The sequence below is a fragment of the Harmonia axyridis genome, chromosome 6 (genome assembly GCF_914767665.1).
Source record: "Harmonia axyridis chromosome 6, icHarAxyr1.1, whole genome shotgun sequence".
Taxonomy (NCBI): Eukaryota; Metazoa; Arthropoda; class Insecta; order Coleoptera; family Coccinellidae; genus Harmonia; species Harmonia axyridis.
Genome location: NC_059506.1, coordinates 39,297,246 through 39,315,934, shown reverse-complemented (window position 1 = coordinate 39,315,934; position 18,689 = coordinate 39,297,246). Strand labels below are relative to the sequence as shown.

The 18,689-nt window shown below is 40.8% G+C and overlaps 5 protein-coding genes across 14 annotated transcripts in view; 3 read left to right on the top strand and 2 right to left on the bottom strand.

The window, feature by feature from the left end:
* Positions 1 to 98: 98 nt before the first annotated feature.
* On the bottom strand, positions 99 to 1,927 carry LOC123683344. Its single transcript, XM_045622331.1, has 3 exons — positions 1,786 to 1,927; positions 587 to 1,716; positions 99 to 305 (listed from the first exon to the last, which is right to left on the bottom strand). The coding sequence occupies exons 2-3, from the start codon at positions 1,712 to 1,714 to the stop codon at positions 177 to 179; spliced, it is 1,257 nt and encodes a 418-aa protein (XP_045478287.1). The 5' UTR covers positions 1,715 to 1,716; positions 1,786 to 1,927; the 3' UTR covers positions 99 to 176.
* LOC123683343 (titin-like) lies at positions 1,916 to 10,065 on the top strand. 2 transcript variants are annotated; one of them, XM_045622330.1, is made up of 25 exons: positions 1,916 to 2,165; positions 2,346 to 2,527; positions 2,627 to 2,867; positions 2,957 to 3,067; positions 3,223 to 3,253; positions 3,314 to 3,917; positions 3,998 to 4,265; positions 4,315 to 4,437; positions 4,494 to 4,624; positions 4,679 to 4,838; positions 4,894 to 5,058; positions 5,116 to 5,207; positions 5,285 to 5,729; positions 5,841 to 6,049; positions 6,105 to 6,348; positions 6,453 to 6,694; positions 6,758 to 6,821; positions 6,880 to 7,043; positions 7,097 to 7,378; positions 7,907 to 8,122; positions 8,180 to 8,475; positions 8,555 to 8,774; positions 8,826 to 9,084; positions 9,194 to 9,490; positions 9,783 to 10,065. In XM_045622330.1, the coding sequence occupies exons 1-25, from the start codon at positions 2,072 to 2,074 to the stop codon at positions 10,004 to 10,006; spliced, it is 5,364 nt and encodes a 1,787-aa protein (XP_045478286.1). In that variant the 5' UTR covers positions 1,916 to 2,071; the 3' UTR covers positions 10,007 to 10,065. The 2 variants fall into 2 exon arrangements, with proteins under 2 accessions (XP_045478286.1, XP_045478285.1); XM_045622329.1 differs by having other exon boundaries at positions 4,491 to 4,624.
* A 165-nt stretch (positions 10,066 to 10,230) lies between these two features.
* LOC123683341 (probable tRNA (guanine(26)-N(2))-dimethyltransferase) lies at positions 10,231 to 12,764 on the top strand. 2 transcript variants are annotated; one of them, XM_045622323.1, is made up of 9 exons: positions 10,231 to 10,352; positions 10,414 to 10,496; positions 10,549 to 10,869; positions 10,923 to 11,101; positions 11,155 to 11,350; positions 11,406 to 11,565; positions 11,624 to 11,835; positions 12,002 to 12,307; positions 12,381 to 12,764. In XM_045622323.1, exons 1-9 carry the CDS (start codon positions 10,329 to 10,331, stop codon positions 12,472 to 12,474), a joined length of 1,575 nt encoding a protein of 524 aa, XP_045478279.1. In that variant the 5' UTR covers positions 10,231 to 10,328; the 3' UTR covers positions 12,475 to 12,764. The 2 variants fall into 2 exon arrangements, with proteins under 2 accessions (XP_045478279.1, XP_045478277.1); XM_045622321.1 differs by having other exon boundaries at positions 10,237 to 10,496.
* Positions 12,765 to 13,294: 530 nt separating this feature from the next.
* Positions 13,295 to 17,136, bottom strand: LOC123683342 (probable ATP-dependent RNA helicase DDX47). Of its 5 annotated transcripts, XM_045622324.1 has the most exons (11): positions 16,915 to 17,136; positions 16,190 to 16,852; positions 15,910 to 16,133; positions 15,719 to 15,851; positions 15,408 to 15,536; positions 14,613 to 15,220; positions 14,363 to 14,418; positions 14,100 to 14,161; positions 13,827 to 13,888; positions 13,557 to 13,618; positions 13,295 to 13,346 (listed from the first exon to the last, which is right to left on the bottom strand). In XM_045622324.1, exons 1-6 carry the CDS (start codon positions 17,035 to 17,037, stop codon positions 15,065 to 15,067), a joined length of 1,428 nt encoding a protein of 475 aa, XP_045478280.1. In that variant the 5' UTR covers positions 17,038 to 17,136; the 3' UTR covers positions 13,295 to 13,346; positions 13,557 to 13,618; positions 13,827 to 13,888; positions 14,100 to 14,161; positions 14,363 to 14,418; positions 14,613 to 15,064. The 5 variants fall into 5 exon arrangements, with proteins under 5 accessions (XP_045478280.1, XP_045478282.1, XP_045478281.1 ...); XM_045622326.1 differs by lacking the exon at positions 13,827 to 13,888; XM_045622325.1 differs by lacking the exon at positions 14,100 to 14,161.
* Positions 17,137 to 17,603: 467 nt separating this feature from the next.
* LOC123683339 (E3 ubiquitin-protein ligase Ubr3) overlaps positions 17,604 to 18,689 on the top strand; it is a 40,544-nt gene continuing 39,458 nt past the window's right edge. For 2 of the 4 annotated variants that reach the window (XM_045622316.1, XM_045622317.1), the window contains exon 1: positions 17,605 to 18,206. In XM_045622316.1, the coding sequence (XP_045478272.1) occupies positions 17,972 to 18,206 (235 nt within the window). In that variant the 5' untranslated portion in view covers positions 17,605 to 17,971. Of the gene's footprint in view, positions 18,207 to 18,689 lie in introns of all 4 variants that reach the window. The other 2 variants (XM_045622315.1, XM_045622318.1) reach the window with 2 other exon arrangements.

The following is an 18,689-nucleotide window of genomic DNA, read 5'->3' as shown; positions in this document are numbered from 1 at the left end:
TGTCGAAATGTTACTTATGTTCTTATGCTTGTTGTGTTCAATTTTTCAATAAAATTTTTCAAATTAATCACCAGTAGGACTTGAGTTAAATTCGTGAATCAACACGGGTACACAATTTAATGAGATGCGTAAGACATAACAACATGATTGATGACTTCACTACGAAACAGCATTGTTCAAGCTATGCTGGTTTTTTCTGAATCCATACTTTTTCTAGAACTCTTCTTTCCGGGACTGTAAGAACTCGAAACGGCGGATTTTGTCAGTCTACTAACTGCGAATCTTGGAGAGCTTCTGTTGAAACCCTGCAAAAGTGAAAATTAAAACCATGAGATAGAGTGTCAATCATACAGGGTGACCTTTATGAAACTGTCCAGCCTGTTATTTCTGTAAATACAAGTGAAGTAACAAGAATCTTAAAGAGAAAACGTTCAGTAAAGAGACTGTTACTGTTTGGAAAGGTAGGAAAAATTCAAATTCACCCGAAAACTCGACCATGTGTTCTCCAAATTGGAATTAACCTGTCAGAGCGTTTTCCGGAAAAACTTATACCCAAAGGAAACACCCCTGTATATTTCCTACTTACGAATGATTTCCTGTTCCTTTTGTTCAACTGTCCCTCACTAAACTGCGGATTTAACACCTTCCCCTCGTAGATACTCTTCGGCACCTCTTCTGGTATAGACTCCCCCCTGCTGATCTCCCTCTTCGGCATCAACAGGACGTTTTTCTTTATGTCCTTCAGGAAGGTCTGCGTTCCCTGCGTCTCCGTCCCTACCAAACGCGCCTCCTTGCGCCAATTGAAGTTCTCGAAAGAAGTTTGGGCCGAAATGCAACTTTTCACCGCTATCTCGGTCTCTATGAAAGCGTCTGTGGTTCTGGGGGAATCCCAGGTGGGTTCTTCGTGCACGTTGCGCCGGTCCAAAGCGAAATCCGTGGTTTTGGACGTGTGCAGGCCGAACAGCTCCGGGAAATCCTTGGAGATGGACTTCCTCCTCTCCGAGGCCAACCCGGAGGTCTCTTCCGTGAATTTGGATGACAGCTTGGGGGTTAAAGGTAGACGACAGTAGGATTTTTCGGTGCAGAAGCTGATGTCGGACGAGGACTTCTTCTCTTCCACGTATCTTCGGAAGTATTCGTCGTAATATTCGAACGAGTACTTGTCAGGCTTAGGGACGTGAGGACGATCGTAACTGTTCTTCTGGCGCTTGTTTTTGTAAAGGTTCAGCAAGGACTTGGAGTCGGACAACTTTGGAGCACGTTTCGCTTCCTTCTGCAGCTGACTCTTGGACTTGCAGTGGTAAGCTTTGTACGCGTGCGGCTCCACCATTTGTTTGGCATCGTAAAGAGGCTTGTGAGGCACGTACAGAACTGGTACTATGTAGTAGGGCAGGCTGGCAACGTCGGAATCTATCACTGGTTTTGTGTATTTCTTGGGGGAGCATAGAGACGATTTACTGGGAGTTTTATGCTGGTGATAGGGCATGCATAGGGTGGATTTGCTGGGGTTCTTGCCGTGATGAGGCAGGCACAGGGTAGACTGACTTATGTGGTACGTTTCCTTTTCATATCTGCTGCAATATTGAGGCGGGTCGAATTTTGGTTCTCTGTAAGCGTAACGATGGTACTTGTCTGTCGTGGAATATCCATGTCTGTGGTCGTAGTGTCCACTTTTGTGGTATTTGCCTTCGAATAGGTTTTTCATATCGTCCATGACTGGAAAACAACGAATTAACATAATAAAAGAAAAAAGGGAATGAAAGATTAATGGTGTAAAATGTTCACCTGAATACGTGAAGAGGCACTCAACAAGAAGCAAAACGTGAATTTGGATCGACGGGTAGGACACTCACAAATTTTCACGCATCACAAAACAATTAATCGACGTGAACATGACAGTGCATGACAGGAGGATCCAATCATGGCAACTCGTCCTTGTCGTCGAAAAACAAGTTCGCGATTTTGAAATATCCGAATTAACGTCAAAATTTCAGTAATTTCTTATGTACACAATATTAGAAGACAATCTGGTGGCCACGACAGATCCGAAACATCACAGGACGGCTAAACAATGGTCGATGCAATGGGGGAGGTCGGCAAGACTGATTTCGAATTTTACGCAAAATTTGCCAAACCCCTGATCCTGACTCTGAATTGCACCGAGGGTAAGACTACCAGAATCAACTGAGTCCTTCCTCGAGAAAGTTTTCCACAACTTTTTAATACCAGGAACAAGTGTGCTTCTATGGCATATTCTTAGCTCCGACAGTGGCTAAAATCTATGATTTTCGAATATCTGTGAGATTCCTCAAGTTTATATTCTTCATTCACCGATTCTCTTTCAGATCGGATCTTAGCAGCGTCCTGGTTCTCTAAACTAAGAGACGCAGCCAGTGGTCCAGACAAACTTAGGCTCGACTATCTGAAGCTGCTTCTGTTCGTCCTCCAACGACACAGATTGGCCGGACCCTTCACAGAGAACCCCAACGCCAAAGAGGAGCTAGAGGAGTTTGGGGAAGATTACGATGTAAGTTGTTCCTTTAAAAAGGAAACAATTCGTCTATCTCTATTTCCGATAGATCGCAACGCGTTTCAAACCTTTTTGAGCTTCTTCTCTTTCTTCCAGTTGGCAGCAGTCGCCAGACAGATCATCGATAAGGAACAGAAGGCGATGAAAGACCATTACCTGAAGAGGATAAGGGGGGAGATTGGAGACTGGCCTCCCTTCAGCACCGACTACTCTCCCGATCTGAGGGAGTACGTGGCAGCGCAAGACATACCCAATTTCGGAGTGCACGTTTACTACGCCATTTCGAAAGATCCTATTCTGGATTGGGACAATCCGCAGCATGCAGTATTCCCAAGAGGTGAGAATGGAGTGGGGTCAGTCTATGAAGACACAATTAAATCGGTTCATTAGTTGATGACTATGTTGTCTTTACTCGTGTTGTTACAGATGTTAAGAGGATGGAACCACAAGGTCACATTAGCGAGACCTCCTTCGCCATTATGGAGCCAAGACCCGAAACTCCAGACGAAGCTGAGAAGTGTAAGATCTTGGAAGAAAGTAAGTTGATTGAATATCTTTATAAAAGAGGTGAAGGTATGAAAGTAGGGCATGAGTTGCTTTCTTTTGAGAAATTTTCTGACAACGTCCATTACCCCTTTTCAATAATTCTACTTCTACAATTACTCATAATTTACTTTTTTGAAACCCCACAGCTGGAGTCATGCCAGATGAGAGCATATTCATGTAAGCATCGATTAATCCAAATAATCTTCTAATTGTTAAACCCCCTCCTTTATTTTCCAGGGGTAGGAAATCAAGGGCAAGAAAATCCCCCTTCGAAAACATCGACCGTCCAGCTCCACCCCTAGGCGTCCTACCAGGAGAAGGGGAAGGAGGATTGTTGGAGGAAGAACTGCCCCCTCCGACCTGGGGCTCGAACCTGATCGAAGTCAGGGAACCCATAGACCTGGAGGGTCCGGAGACCCCACCACCAGAGGAAGCAGTATCGCCAGGCGTCTCAGCAGCCGACGTTACACAAGCACCCAGCGACAGGTCGATTTCACCCAGGAGGGAACTGGACGCGGAGGATCCCGAAGTAATCCAGCTGCTAGAGACGTCGTTCAATATGGAAGACATCCTCGCCGAGGTCGACGCAATGGAGACGGAGGAACCACCTGGGAAGGAGGAGGAAGTCGATCCTCTGATACTCGAGGAGCAGCAGAGGTTCAGGGAGATGGAGGCCGACCTGGATAGGCACGACGCCATGATCGCAGAAGCGCTGGCCACCTTGGATGACGACGAGAGGAGGATGCTGATGGAGATGGAGGCTGAGGAGGCTGTTGGAATGGAGCCTAGCCCCAAACCGTCTCCCAAGATGGAGGTCAAACTGGTCGCAGACGAAGATACGGTATATATTCGCTTATTTTGTTGAGATTTCAAGTTTTTTGTAGACGTTTTCTCTCAATTCTGCGTATAAATTCTTTCCAGGTGATCAAAGTGATGGTGGAAAAGCCTGAAGCGGTCGTCGAAACCCAGGAGGAGAAACAGCGCAAAGATGCAGCGGCAGACAAGAAGAAGAAACCGGCAGGTAGAACCGGGCTGAACAAAGGAAAAGCCAAAGGGGCATTACTGAAACCCGGCGAGAAGAAACAACTGGAAGAGCAGGAGAAGAAAGCGAAGGTGGTAGAGACGAAAACCGGAATACCAACAGGTCCTTCTAAGAGACCCGGGGTTCCAAAACCCAAAACTTCTAAAGGTGAGAGCGCTCAATCTACATATGCTGAATTAACGTGAACATTTTCCAGTGAAAGTGACAGCGGCGGCAAGCGAAGGGGAAATACCTTCGGAAAAACCGAGTAAAACAGATAGGGGTAAAGCCATTCCTGGGAAAGGGATACCAAGGAAAGGAGGCATCCCTAGGAAAGTTGGTAAGTTGAAACCATATTACCATAATGAGAATAGATAATATCGCCATTTCAAGCAGGCAAGAAACCTGAAGGTACGATAGAGATGCAGGAGATGAAGGAGAGACTGGAAAAGAAACTGCAAGAGACCAAAGAGGCGTTCCCGGATAAGTTCGCCGCCGAGCAAATGGCAGGAACGTCTGGAATCCCGGTAAGCTTACTCCACTACGTATTATTCACATTTTCCTGTATTTCTGCTTTGTAGCAAGCCGCCCTTGAAGAACAGGAGGGAGCCAAAGCCAGAGGACCGGTGGACGAAGTTACTAACTTTGTCACATCCGGTTCTCCTGAATCAGATGACATATACGACGAGATGGAAAGAGAATACCAAATCTTGGAGAGGTTGTACGAGCTCTACCAACAACGTGAGTAGTCTAGATCGTATCGGAGTTGCTAAATTCACTTGACGTCGATTCTCAGTGGCTCCAGACCGGCCAGATGCGTTGCGGACGCCTCCGGTGTTCAGCAAGCATCCGGAGATAAGAAAGCTTGGGGAACAGCTGAGGTACAGGGCCGACGAGTTCGACATCCGACCGATGGAGAAGTTCCAACCGGCCGAGCAGTACTTCGCTCGCGAGGGGGCAGGTTTGTAGACTCACTGTTAGTATTTCGCGATTTTAACTTGACCATTGACTCTTCAAGCCGCACCTTCTCCTTTTGTTGACCCTAGAATGGCCGCAAGGGGTGCGCAGCCGGGGATGACGGTTTCGGAGGGTTCCATACCCGAGTCAGTGGTAAGTGACTTCTTTTTGATGTTTACCTTAATAGGAATCAACTCTTTTCTTCGTATTGAAAATTATGAACTGCGCAGCCGTCGGCCCCAGGTATCACAGCAGAAACCCCTCCCTGGGCGACTCTAGACGCGCTGAAGAGGATAGCAGAGCACGCGGATAGGAGTCTGGAGACGTCGCCGGCCATCTCGGCCAAGGTGGGAATGACGACGCCGAAATCCCCGTCGACGCCGCGACGGCCGGTGAGGCGAGACCTCCGCTTCGATTTCGACGCCGAGACGCCGCCAGCTTACGAGTCGCCGCCTCCAAGCCCGCCGAAGATGGACACGCCGGAGTTTCTTAGGGATCCAGGTTACTTCCTGCCGGAGGTGATAACGCAAGAGAAGCTGGAGCAGATGTACGCACACAAGCAGGCCGAGTACGACGCCTACATCCAGTCGGAGATGGAAGCGGAGAGGGCCCAATGGCCGATCTTACAACCCAAGCCGCCCGCCCCCCAGGCGGTTTCTCCAAGGACGCCACCAGGTAAGGACCTGAATATTTTTTGCATGTATCAATGTAATTTATCAAAAACCTCTTATCCAACACTGAGGGCTCTTGAGAAGCATTACGTTAGTGACAGTTTTCCATTCGTAGGACCTCCACCGCCCCGCGCCCTGACACCTCCTTCCGTGGGAGGTCCTGGCATGATGCCGAGAACTCCGGGTACTCCTCAAGGTCTGCCACCTAGCCAGCGCTTCCAGTACAGCACCCCTCCGAGTCTCAGACCACAAGCGATAGAGGTGCCTGGCGAGGTGCAGTTCGAGGAATTCGACCCTCTGGCGCACGAGGATATCATCTATCAGGTAAGCGAACCTCGTGTCGATCCGATGAAGCTTTCACGATCTCCCATACTCCCAGACGATGCCCGACCTGGTGCCGACAGACCCGGAAGACTACATGGACACCCCCAAGTTCGAGGGGTTGCACGAATGGTACGATCCGCTGAAGGAGATGCTGGCCAGGGAGGAGGACGCGGACATCATGTTCGACGTATCGCAGGAGATGGCGGATATAGACCTGGTGCCCGCCGAGGAGGACTATGCCGCTTACTCGCCTGCGATAACGCTTCAGCAGAGGCTGATGGAGCACGAGATACCCGAAGGTAAGCTCATTAAAAGCTTATGTATACACTAGGATGTCAAAATTTAAGTTGACAAAGTAAATTGAAGTCTCGGAGGTGAGCTTTTAGACCTTGAACTATTACAGATTTCTACGACCCGAGCAGACCAAAGTCCAGAGCGAAGCAGGTGACCATCGGATCTACGAAGGTTCAATTGGCAAGAAAAACCCAACCCACCCAACTGGCCAGGGAGGTTATCGAGGAAGACATGTCGGGCGAACAGTTCGAGGAATACGAGGACATGATAAACGCCGAGGAAGAGGAGTTCCTCAACATCTCTCTGGGTGATCCAGACAGGATGGAGTATCTGAAGAAGATGGCAGACGAGGTAGGCCCCCGAAAAGCATACACACTTTCACTCTGATGGACTACTATGATGTGTCTGTTTCAGGCGAAGGATATGCCAGAACTGTTCGAAGAAGAACCTCCGGATCTGTTCGATGAACAGGACATGAGTAAATGTTTATTTCACCGAGAAGTATGTTCCCCAAACTCCACCGTTTACTTTTGCAGGCTACCCTCCTTCTCCGAGACCCCCGTCGCCGCCCCCGGTTACTCCGCCCATGGCACCGGGACGATTCCATCTGTTGTACGGCACTCCGGAAAAAACTCCAGAAAATCTTTTCATGGAAGAAGAGGAACCTGACTTTTTGGCCAGTCCTGGAATGCCCTCACCGGTAGGTGGCGTAGAGAACGAAGTGACGCCGCGACGTCTATCCTTTTGTTTCAGACGAGGCCCCCGAAGCCACCGACGCCGGAACCGTCGCCGCCGTGGGCGCCTCCGCCGGAGGCCTATTGGGTCCCTGACATCTTCGGACAGGAAGACGAGTCGTTCCTGGCCAGTCCAGGCATGCCGGAGAGGAAGACCATGCAGCAGATCTTGAGGGAGGAGATACCCAGTCCGGTCAGGCTGGGCCCCTCGGCTTGGGAACTGCCGACGCCGCCACCGTCGCCCGTCCAGGTACAGCCGCCGCCGGTGGTAGGCCGTGGAATGCCGTCTCCGAGGATGGCGGTGAGTTCACTCCTGAATCTGAGGTTTCTACTCAAAATACAATAAGCGAAATTTGGCTGATTTGGGATTGTTTAGTCTAACTCTGCTCACCGATTTCTCGTAGATCTCACAGTTTATGAAAATCGTTATATCTTCACAAATATTGGTCGCAACCCCATCAAACAAAAACGTTTTTTATAGATCCAGCTGTGATCTAAAACATGTTAAAGTTTCAAGTTCTAGGAGAATTCGCAGCCTCGAGAATATCATCAAAAATTCGTTTGAAAATATCAGTTTTAGACCTATAATTACGGAAATAATGGACCAATCGCTGAACTGCAAGCATTTTCGTAATCTACGTTATCTACTCAGCTGATTCTATTGAATTCCTAAGTAGGACCTTTTAATTTTCCCTCAAAAAATATTTGTTTCCTCACAATAGTGTAAGGAACAATTCAAAAAGAAAATTGAAAGATTCTATTATACTTTTTCAAAGTGGGGTCACTCACTGGGTCTTATTGCTAATTATCTTGAGGAACAAATATTCAGATTACACCAAGACCAACCTCTCCGATGGGCTCGCCAGAAATGGATGCTATGGCGCTGAGAAGAGAACTGATGGGACATCGAATAGACTTCGCCAAGAAAGATCAAGGCTTCCAGGCCGGCCAACAAATGGTACAAAGGCGAATGCCGATGGCTAGACGCTACTTCCCCATAGGAGAGCATGCCGGTTATGAGGAATCGCAGAAACTCTACTCCGAGGTGAGTCCTGTCCTACTTCATCGCAAAGTTTGGCTCTCAACGACAATCTCCGTTCAGGCTGAAGACTATAGGGAGATGATGTCCGGTCTGCCTCCGGCACCTCCCCCAGGTCCCTACCCGGAGGAACTGATGGGATACGAGTACGAGGGCCGGTTCCCCTACCAGGAGACCATCCTGGACCAGCCCTTGCCGCCGATAGAAGACCTGCCTTCCCCGATAGCTCCCCAAAGACAACTTTTCGGCTGGCAGACACCACCGCACCAGAAGATCGGCCCACTGCCGACGCATCGTTTCAGATCGCCCACTCCTCCACGTCAACCGGACGTCTTCCAGCAGATGGCGCCCCACGTCAGGTTTGTCGCTATATTCGGGTGTCCCTCAAGGGTCCAACTGTGGTTCCGCGCGATATTCACGATACCGTACGATTTCAAGGGCTCAAAGGCCGAGGGAGGATATTGGCTTCATGGATCTCAGAGAGGAGGACGTCTTCCCTCCAGAGCTGTTGGGCGACAGTTACGGCAGTCCCATGGTACCGGCTTCGTTGATGGCGCCCGGACCGGTGACGTCGCCGCCGTCCTTGGCTATACCGACGATGACGATGGATCAGCAGATGAGCCAGGCGGAGCAGAGGGCCCAGTGGCAGGCTCAGCAGGTGAGTGAATCCAATGCGTGTACAATATGCGCTACATAACCGTTCTCTCAGATAATATCTCCGGAACGGACCCCTTCGAGACCGACTTCTCCGGCGAGGACTCCGACGGGCAGGCCGAAACCGGCCACCTGTATGCCCAGACCTGCGCCTTGTATGCCAAAACCGCCACCTCCGCCGGAACCGAAGAAGCCGCCTTGTTCCAGACCGCCGGAAACCACGCCGAAGGTCCTCAAGAGGGTGAAAGAGGCTAGCTTTTCCTCCGAGGTGTACGATCCGGACAGTCCTGAGAATTCCAGGAGATGGACTAAAGGTAGATTATCTCTTTGCCAATACCCCAAAGTCCGATAAAATTGCAAATCAGTACCAAAAGTCATGGACATGTTTCCTCAAAATGTATTTCGATACCCATCTGTTCGCAGGAAGGACTATGTTGGAGTTCAATCGCCCTGAAGAAGGCGACCAACGAAGACCTGTGGTCACTCCACCATCCCAAGGAGTTGCTGTATATCCAAAAGGACCTCCGATATCCGCGCCGGTATCACCAATGCCAATGCCTATGCCTATGCCGATGCCGATGCCCATGCCGATGCCTATGCCTATGCCACAAAGACGTCCCAGAGTTGGGAGGATTGCTAGACCTGTGGCTCCCGGAGCAACACCTAGGGCACCTGGTGGGATGTTGCCCAGAAGGAATATCCTGGCCGGAGAACCTGGTGGTAAGGTTCCAGAGCGTGTTTAATTTCATTTTTCATCTGAGAAACCACTGGAGGAAGTTGAGAAGCCAACAAAAAAGATCGAGATAGCATATTTAGCATATTTTCCCGTTTCAGGCTCATTTGATGTAAATGCGGGTGTGCCCCAAGGGCCTATTTTGGTCCCCGATTATTTTTTAAGGGTAAACCTTGACCATTTCAGAAATTCCTACTGTATAAACTGCTGCTTCAGCAATTGGCATTGGCACCTGCTTAAAAATGATGCCAGTTGCATAAATATGAACATTGTTCACAGGTATGCCACCGCGTAGAAGACTCTTTGGACCGCCCCAACCGCCGGCTCCAGTGCAGCCCCAGAGGGTGTGTCCGGCGGCCCCCAAGGGAGAGAAGATCGAGATTGTCGAGGAGTTCGAAGAAACCGAAGTGGATTACATACCGGAGCATCTGCGTGGCTACAGATGGATGGACGAACCAGAGGCAGACCCATATTATGTCGAATTCAGAAGACAATTTAGTTGAAAAGTATCTGTCAATAATGCTCAAAGAGGATAATTTTGAGAATAAACCGTCTTTGTCGATCTCTGCTATTCAATTTATGATGATATTCGAAAATATTTGGGGATTCGAATTTATCGGGGAAAAATATTGGACGAATAAGAATTTATCAAAAATCATAGACTTTTATAATTTACAGTCATAAGTTACTAGTGAAAAGAATAAATTTAGTATTCTGTGTTGGTAAGGAGAAAATCCTTATTTGTCTATGGGTTAACCTATAAATTTGTTTTCAAATCTTAAAAAAAATTCGAAATATTATTAATTCATTGCAATATTGTTCTCCATGAATCTTATCAAAGTGGCCAAGGTAAAATAGAACCAAAATGGATTGCGACAGTACTACTAAAAATAATGATATTTTAATCCAGGAAATTGTAGAGGGCTGTGCAAAGATAAAAACAGCCGGCAAAGTCTTCTATAATCCTGTTCAAGAATTCAACAGAGATCTCAGGTAAATCCTCAAACAATTGTCCAGTCTGCAGATGAAACATATTATATTTCAGCATTTTAGTACTGAGAGTGTTCTCCAGATACTTCATAGAGGAGAAGAGCTCGTTGAAGAAAATAAAGGAATCTCCTACCTTCAGTAATGATCTACAATCAGCAAATCTACCAGAGAAAGGAGTTAAATTCGAAAATGGTATTTCTATTCTGGAGGCTCTTTCAGCAACTGGTCTTCGAAGTATAAGATATGCTAAGGAAATTCCTGGTATCAAACAAATTATAGCAAATGATCTTTCTGAACAGGCTGTGGCAGACATTAAGAGAAATGTTGAAGATAATCAAGTTCTTGATATTGTGACTCCCAATCATGATGATGCTACGTAATAGATTCAAATACCCAATTAATTGTCAACTTTAATGTTTAAATTTATAGGATGTTGATGTACAAGCATCGCAGAGAAGGAAGATTTGATGTTATAGACTTGGATCCTTACGGATGTCCATCTATTTTTCTTGACTCGGCCATACAAGCTGTAACTGATGGGGGTTTATTATTGGTAACTGCGACTGATATGGCTATCTTAGCAGGAAATTCTCCAGAAACTTGTTATTGTATGATATTTCATTCAATTTGATTCCAATTTATTTGAATACATTTTTTTTAGCAAAATATGGTTCTGTGTCATTGAAAATCAAATCTTGTCATGAAATGGCTGTAAGAATCCTACTTCAGTGTATTGAAAGCCATGCCAATAGGTATTCAAGATATATTGTACCACTTCTCTCAATTTCTGCTGATTTTTATATAAGGGTTTTTGTGAGGGTATACACCAGCGCTCATAAATGTAAATTTACCCTGAGGTGAGTTTTTATTTTATTGAGGGGATCAAATATATGTTAGTAATTGTCTTTTCAGCAAACTTTCCAATGTTTTTCATTGCACTGGCTGTGATAGTTTCACATTACAACCTTTAGGCTGTCTGAAAAAAAATGATAAACCTAACAATTTCAAATTTGGACTTCCCGCTGTACCTGTAGTGCCCATGAAATGTGAACATTGTGGTGGAACTCAACATGTGAGTTGTCAAGAATTGAATTATTCTGTACATATTGAAACAATTTTTTTTTTGTTAGATGGGTGGTCCAATATGGTCAGATCCGATACACTCATCAGATTTTGTGGAAAAACTCTTACAGAACATTTCAGAAGACTTAGGTACCTTTCGGAGAATAGAGGGTGTTCTGAATATGATAAATGAAGAATTACACGATTCTCCACTATATTATACACTTGACAGGCTGAGTGGAACACTTCATACTGAAACAATGCCGATGCTCGCTATAAGGTTTGTAATTCGATAATTAATTTGAAAACTATTGTTTCAATTAATGATGTTTAGGTATCATGTGTGATTTTGAATTGATTTTATTTTGATCTGGATTTTAAAGAAGAAAAAATTCTTTCAAATCACGATTTTTCTTCGAACTTTTATCGAGTTAATCTTTTTTCAGGTCTGCCATTCTGAATGCTGGATTTAGGGTGTCTTACAGCCACATGAACAAGACGGGGATTAAAACCGATGCTCCAGGAAAGGTTATATGGGATATAATGCGTTGTTGGATTCAAGGTCATCCTGTTCATGAAAAGAGGTTAATCGGAGAGACTCCTGTGGCCAAGATACTATCTGTTAAACCTGAGAAGGAGTACAGCTTCAAGACTCATCCGTTAGCTAATCCAGACTCGAGAAAATCTGGTCTGTTAAGATTTCAAGAAAATCCTCAACCTTTTTGGGGCCCTGGCACTAGAGCTCAAGCAATGTGAGTATTTCAAGGTTTTTTTTTATATCTTTTTGTTTTTACCTGATAGTTATTTATGATTATTTATTAACAGGGTGGGGGAAGATAAAATGCAGAAGAGTAAACGAAATCAAGGAAAAAGAAAAAGGGAAAATTCTGAAGACACCAGTACAAGTGAAAACATTTAAAATATCATGAAAAAAATAAATTTTGACGTTCTTGAATGCTGAGGATTACATAATTCTTATTTAAGGTATGACACTTTAAAATTCAGCTAATGAAATTAATTAACTAGAGATTAAGAAGAGACTTATCTATTTCAAATAGGTATTTTCTTATGAATCTTTTTGATTTAGAATATTTTTAACAGACTTTGTCTTTGAGGATTATTCTTTCAGTAAAAAACTTCTGTATATTCTAAAATTTATTGAAAAATGTTTTCATACATAAATAAAATATATTTTAGTTTTCATTAAAATCCATATGAATTTTATCCAACCATTCCTGACTATCTGAAGTTTTCGATTATTCTTCAAATAATTGTTTCCTGTGAAAAAACTTTTTGTGAGAAAAATATTTCAAAGATGAGAATAATATCTCAATCATTTATAGATTATCAGAGGTAGTGACGAATAATATGAACTTTTCATGATTGTTTCAAAATTATTTTTTTGCATCATTAGAAATTACATAGTATGAAAGACTTTGGATAATAATTTTTTTCATTTCAACTTACTATTTGAGTTATCTCAAGTGCCAGTTCATGTTGTCTACTTGGAACCATTATTCACACATTTCTCCTTAAAAAAAAAATATGTTCAATAAAAAGAAAAAGATTATTTAAAAATTAAGTTTACTACAATAAAAATCAGAGGTAGTGACGAATAGTATATAATTTTCATAATTATTTCAAAATTACTTTTTTGCATCATAAAATTAATACCAATCATGTATCATCAATGATTTCATGTTTTTTTTATATTTTAATATTTTTTTACTCACTCTTTCGGTTATCTCTAGCGTTAGTTACTGTCATCTATTGAATATCATTGTTCCTTCCCTAAAATTAAAAGAAAATGCGGTCAATGGAAAGAAAATCATTTAGAAGGAACTTTCAATCAGTAAAAAAAAATCAGATTCAATGATGACTATTATATAATTCTCATAATTATTTCAAAATTACTTTTTTACATCATAAAATTTGGTACCAATTCATTTATTATCAATGACTTCACTTTTTCTTTATATTTTACAATGTTTTTTTACTTACTATTTCGGTTGTCTCAAGCGCTAGTTACTGTTGTCTATTGAATATCATCTATTGTTCCTTCCCTAGAAAAAAGAAAATACGTTCAATAAAATGAAAATCATTTAGAAGGAACTTTCAATCAGTAAAAAAAAATCAGAGGCGATGATGACTATTATATAACTTTCATAATTATTTCAAAATTACTTTTTTGCATCACAAAATTTGGTACCAATTCATTTATTATCAATGACTTCACGTTTTCTTTATATTTTACAATTTTTTTTTACTTACTATTTCGGTTGTCTCAAGCGCTAGTTACTGTTGTCTATTGAATATCATCTATTGTTCCTTCCCTAGAAAAAAAGAAAAATACGTTCAATAAAATGAAAATCATTTAGAAGGAACTTTCAATCAGTAAAAAAAAATCAGAGGTAGTGACGAATATAATATGAACTTTTCATAATTGATTCAAAATTAATTTTTTGCATCATAAAATTTGGTAGGAATTCATTTATTATCAATGACTTCACGTTTTCTTGATATTTTACAATTTTTTTTACTTACTATTTCGGTTGTCTCAAGCGCTAGTTACTGTTGTCTATTGAATATCATCTATTGTTCCTTCCCTAGAAAAAAAGAAAATGCGTTCAATAAAATGAAAATCATTTAGAAGGAACTTTCAATCAGTAAAAAAAAAATTCAGAGGTAGTGACGAATATAATATGAACTTTTCATAATTGATTCAAAATTAATTTTTTACATCATAAAATCTAAAACCAATTAATTATTATGGATGACTGTTTTTATTTCACAATTTTTTTACTTACCATTTCAGTTATTTCAAGTGTTACTGGTTTACTTCAAATGATCATTTGTTGATTCCCTGACAAAAAAAGAGAACATGTTCAATTAATAAAAATAAACATATAAAAGGAGCTTTATAATCATTAAAAAACAATCAGAGGTAGTGACGAATAATATTAATTTTTCATGATTGATTCAAAATTAATTTTCTGCATCATAAAATTTAATTATGTATAATGAGTATTGGGGGAATAATTTTAAATTTTTACTTACCAATTCGTTAGTCCAAGTCCAGTTGTAGACTGCATAGAATCATCTTTTATTTCGTTCTTGAAACAAAAAGAGAATGAATCAATGATATGAAATAATTTTGTGGAAAGAAAATTGAAATTATCATTGAAATCAGAGGTAGTGACGATCATTTCAAGATTTTCATGGTTTCTTCAAATATCTTTTTATGCATCATATGAATCTTATAATCAAATTGAAATATTTCAACTTTATAACTTACATTTTCAAAAATCATCTCAATGCATCTTTGTTTTTCATCATGTAATTGCTTCTTCCATGATGAGGAGTCTAAAAAAAATCTAGTTAAGAAAATTAATGAATTCAATAGTTATCCAACCATCAATTTCAAAAATAAATTGGTAAAAAAGAAATGAAACAAAAGTTATAATATAAATATTTTTATTACAAAATAAATAACAAATTATAATACAAAATTAATGTCTTTTATTCTTATTGTTTCTTTTATAATTATTCCCTCCTCCTTTGTTCAACCTTTTTCTCACACCAACAGCATCTTCTGTGTCATCATCATCAGCATCTCCCTTCTTTCTTTTACCTGCACCTTTTTTATCATCAATATCCTTAATTTCCTACAAAAAAAAATACAAAATGGTCAATATTTTTCCGGAAACATAAAAATCCCAATCTATGTTTGAATTTATTCTCAGAGGTAGTGACGAATAATGATTAATTTTTCATGTTAAATCAAAAACTGAGTAATGCATCATTGGAAAGACTAAGATCAATATTTTGAAGTAAAAAAAATTATATTCTTACCATTTTAGCTATTCTCTGAGCTTCTGCAACTCTTTCTTGTAGAGCCATAACTTCGTCTTCTTCTGTTTTATACAATGGTAATTGTTTACCAATGAGATGCTCAATCCTCTGATAAAGTTCAACATCGTACTATAAAAAAGGAAATAATTAATATCAACGAAAAGAAACCATATAAAGATAAGACTGATTTGTAAATTCTCAGAGGTAGTGACGAATAAACAGAATATTTCATGTTTGAATCAAATAAAATTGTTATACATCATTGTAACTCGACAATTCAACAAGTTAATAAAAAAATCAATGTATATTACCTGCGAGACGAATGTAATAGCTTTCCCCGATCTTCCAGCCCTTGCAGTCCTTCCAACCCTGTGAATATAGTCCTTACTGTGTGTGGGAATATCAAAATTTATGACTACATCAACGTGTGGTATATCCAAACCTCTGAGAAAAAAAATTATGGTGAATATACAATAATAAACAAAAAAAATATCCAACTAACCTGCTGGCTACATCTGTGGATATCAAGAGTGACCTACTCTTCGCTTTGAACTTGGTAAGTGATGCAATTCTTTTATTTTGAGACATTTTTCCGTGCAGTGGTACAACTCCAAATCCCAAATTTCTCAACATCAACGCTGTTCTCAAAGTATTGTTACAGGTGGCACAAAAGATCATGAAACTATTGCCTGCCATCTCGTTTAACATATGAACTAGATAAACATCCTGAAAATTTTCACCATGAATAAAACTGAAAATAGTTATGAAGTATGAAAACTTACTTTTAACTTCATAGGAACGAATATATAATATTGTAACAGTTTCTCAACTGTCTGGTATTTCGTCGACACCTCCACTCTTGCTGGATCGTTCAAACAAGCCCGCTGAAGTTTCTTCACCTTTTTGGTCATTGTAGCTGAAAATAAGTAAGTCCTCCTTTCTCTGGGAATAACTTTCAGTATTTTATCAACCTCAACTTCAAAGTCCATGTTTAAGATTCTATCAGCTTCGTCCATCACTAAATATTTGAGTGCTTTTAAATTGAAACCTTTTGTGTTTGTCAAGTGATCTAGAAGACGACCAGGCGTAGCAATTATAATATGTGGTTTTCGTGTTAGTAATAAAGCTTGAGACGACATGTCCATTCCTCCAACAATAACAGCACATTTTACTCCAATAGTGCTCCCTAAAGCTTCAAACTGTTCTGATATTTGTATAGCCAACTCTCTGGTAGGTGTGAGAATGAGTGCGAAGTATCTTTGAGGGTTTTCTAGAAGAGATTGAAGGATTGGAAGTGCAAAAGCCGCTGTTTTTCCCGATCCAGTTTCTGCAAGTCCAATTATGTCTTTTCCCTTAATAGCTAAGGGAATGGCTTCCTTCTGGATTTTCGATGGTTCTTTCCATTTCAATTGTTCACATGCTTTGCATAAAACATCTACCAAACCCTGTAAAATAATGAATTTAGTACAGAAAACATTAAATAAATTAGCTGAATGAATAAACTCACCAAATCTTGCCATGTGACTGGTTTCTCATCTGTTTTTTCTTCATTATTATCCCCTACTACTTCATTTCCAACTTGTTCAATTGCAGTAGTTTCATTATCACTTTCAGAATCAGAAGAATCCATATTGCTAGACACGTGCTCTATCACACAAATATTAAACGAATATTTCAGATTTGAAATCAAGCACCGCCAACGAACAGTATTTCAGGTTAATTTGAATTACATAGAATATAATATGTTTTTTACATAGAACATAGAATATTCTTACTCTAAGATTTCACAAAAATGTATTCTTTATAATACTTAAGTTTTCGTGGAAAAATATATATTCAAGAATTTATTAGGCTTCATTATAATAGAAATTATTCTTTCTTATATCATGACTTTACAGAAAATCCGAGAAATAATTCCAAAATTTATTACAGTTCATTATTTCTATGGTTGAAGGACTTTCAGAGATTTCCTTCGGGAGTCATTGAACCTTCGTCACCGATGATACACGACTTTATACGAATACTCATCTTTCTCATGTCGATGATCATGTGACGTCCTTTGAATTCTCGAGTTCCAAGATTAGCAGCAATAACCTCATCTTTGATTCTGAACTTTATATCACGAGCGAATAAGGATCAAAATCAGCGGACCAATGAATTCTGTGACTGCTTCAAATAGTTCAGTGAAGGTATCAGACGTATGTTGATAATAAGAGATGGATGTATAGGTGAAGTAGGCAGAAACAATTTCTATTTCATTTCACATAAGGTTTACCTCGGTGTGGCTGTTTTGTCGCATACTAGTAGGAAAAACAATCAGTTTTGAATGTAACGTCGAGGAACCTTCATGAATATACGTGCAACTTGTGATAAATATTCTATGATTCGACACTTACAAGAGCTGATCGTACTTTCCGCGTAATGACATTTTTATGTTTTGTTTGATATATTTTCGAGAACGTCATGGTGATGGGCTTTGAAGTTCAGTGGTTTTTATAGAAGTGAGGCTAGAGGTCTTATGAAAAAGTTAATTTTCGTCTGACATGACATTTTGAATATCGAATATGGCCTCTAATCCGAATTTTAAGGCTAAGGTTCTAATGAATAAGGGAAAAAAGGCTACCGCTGTGTACCTCCAGACTGATTGTAAGAATCCCACAGGCTGCAACACCAAATGTTTGAACGAAGTGTTGGACAACTTACTGAATCCTGTGAAATGTATAGACGAATGGGAGACTATAGATTGGTGCAAATGGCTCATAGCTGGTGGAAATACACCCGATGAATATGCTAACACAGGTCAGTCTCTTACTTTAACGCAAAATCCTGAATCTTGTCCTTGCCTGACATTTCTTGTAAGAATTAGTTGGACCATATGACATTAGTTGAGTCATCGGATTAATCTCTTCGCTTTTTTCGCACAAATCGCGATTTTTTCTGCGAAAGGAGAAAGCTAACAATGCATTTAATTCTATCACTTTCGATTTCTATTGATTTGTTTGCGACCTGATTAATGTCCTTGTTTTACTATGAAAATTCACAAACAACAATGATCATGAGTGTTGTTTCTATAAATATCTGATATCTGCTATTTTGATCGAACGCAACACGATGGATTTCGATAGGAATCATATTAAATGCATCTAAAAAGTTATAGCCTTTATTTTTTGGAATTAACAATAATTTCACTAACGTCCTTTTGGGTTTTTTTTCAATGAAATTAGTAACATGAAAATCAATGTTGATTTTTCTGAATGAATGAACCAGAATCATTGGAAAACA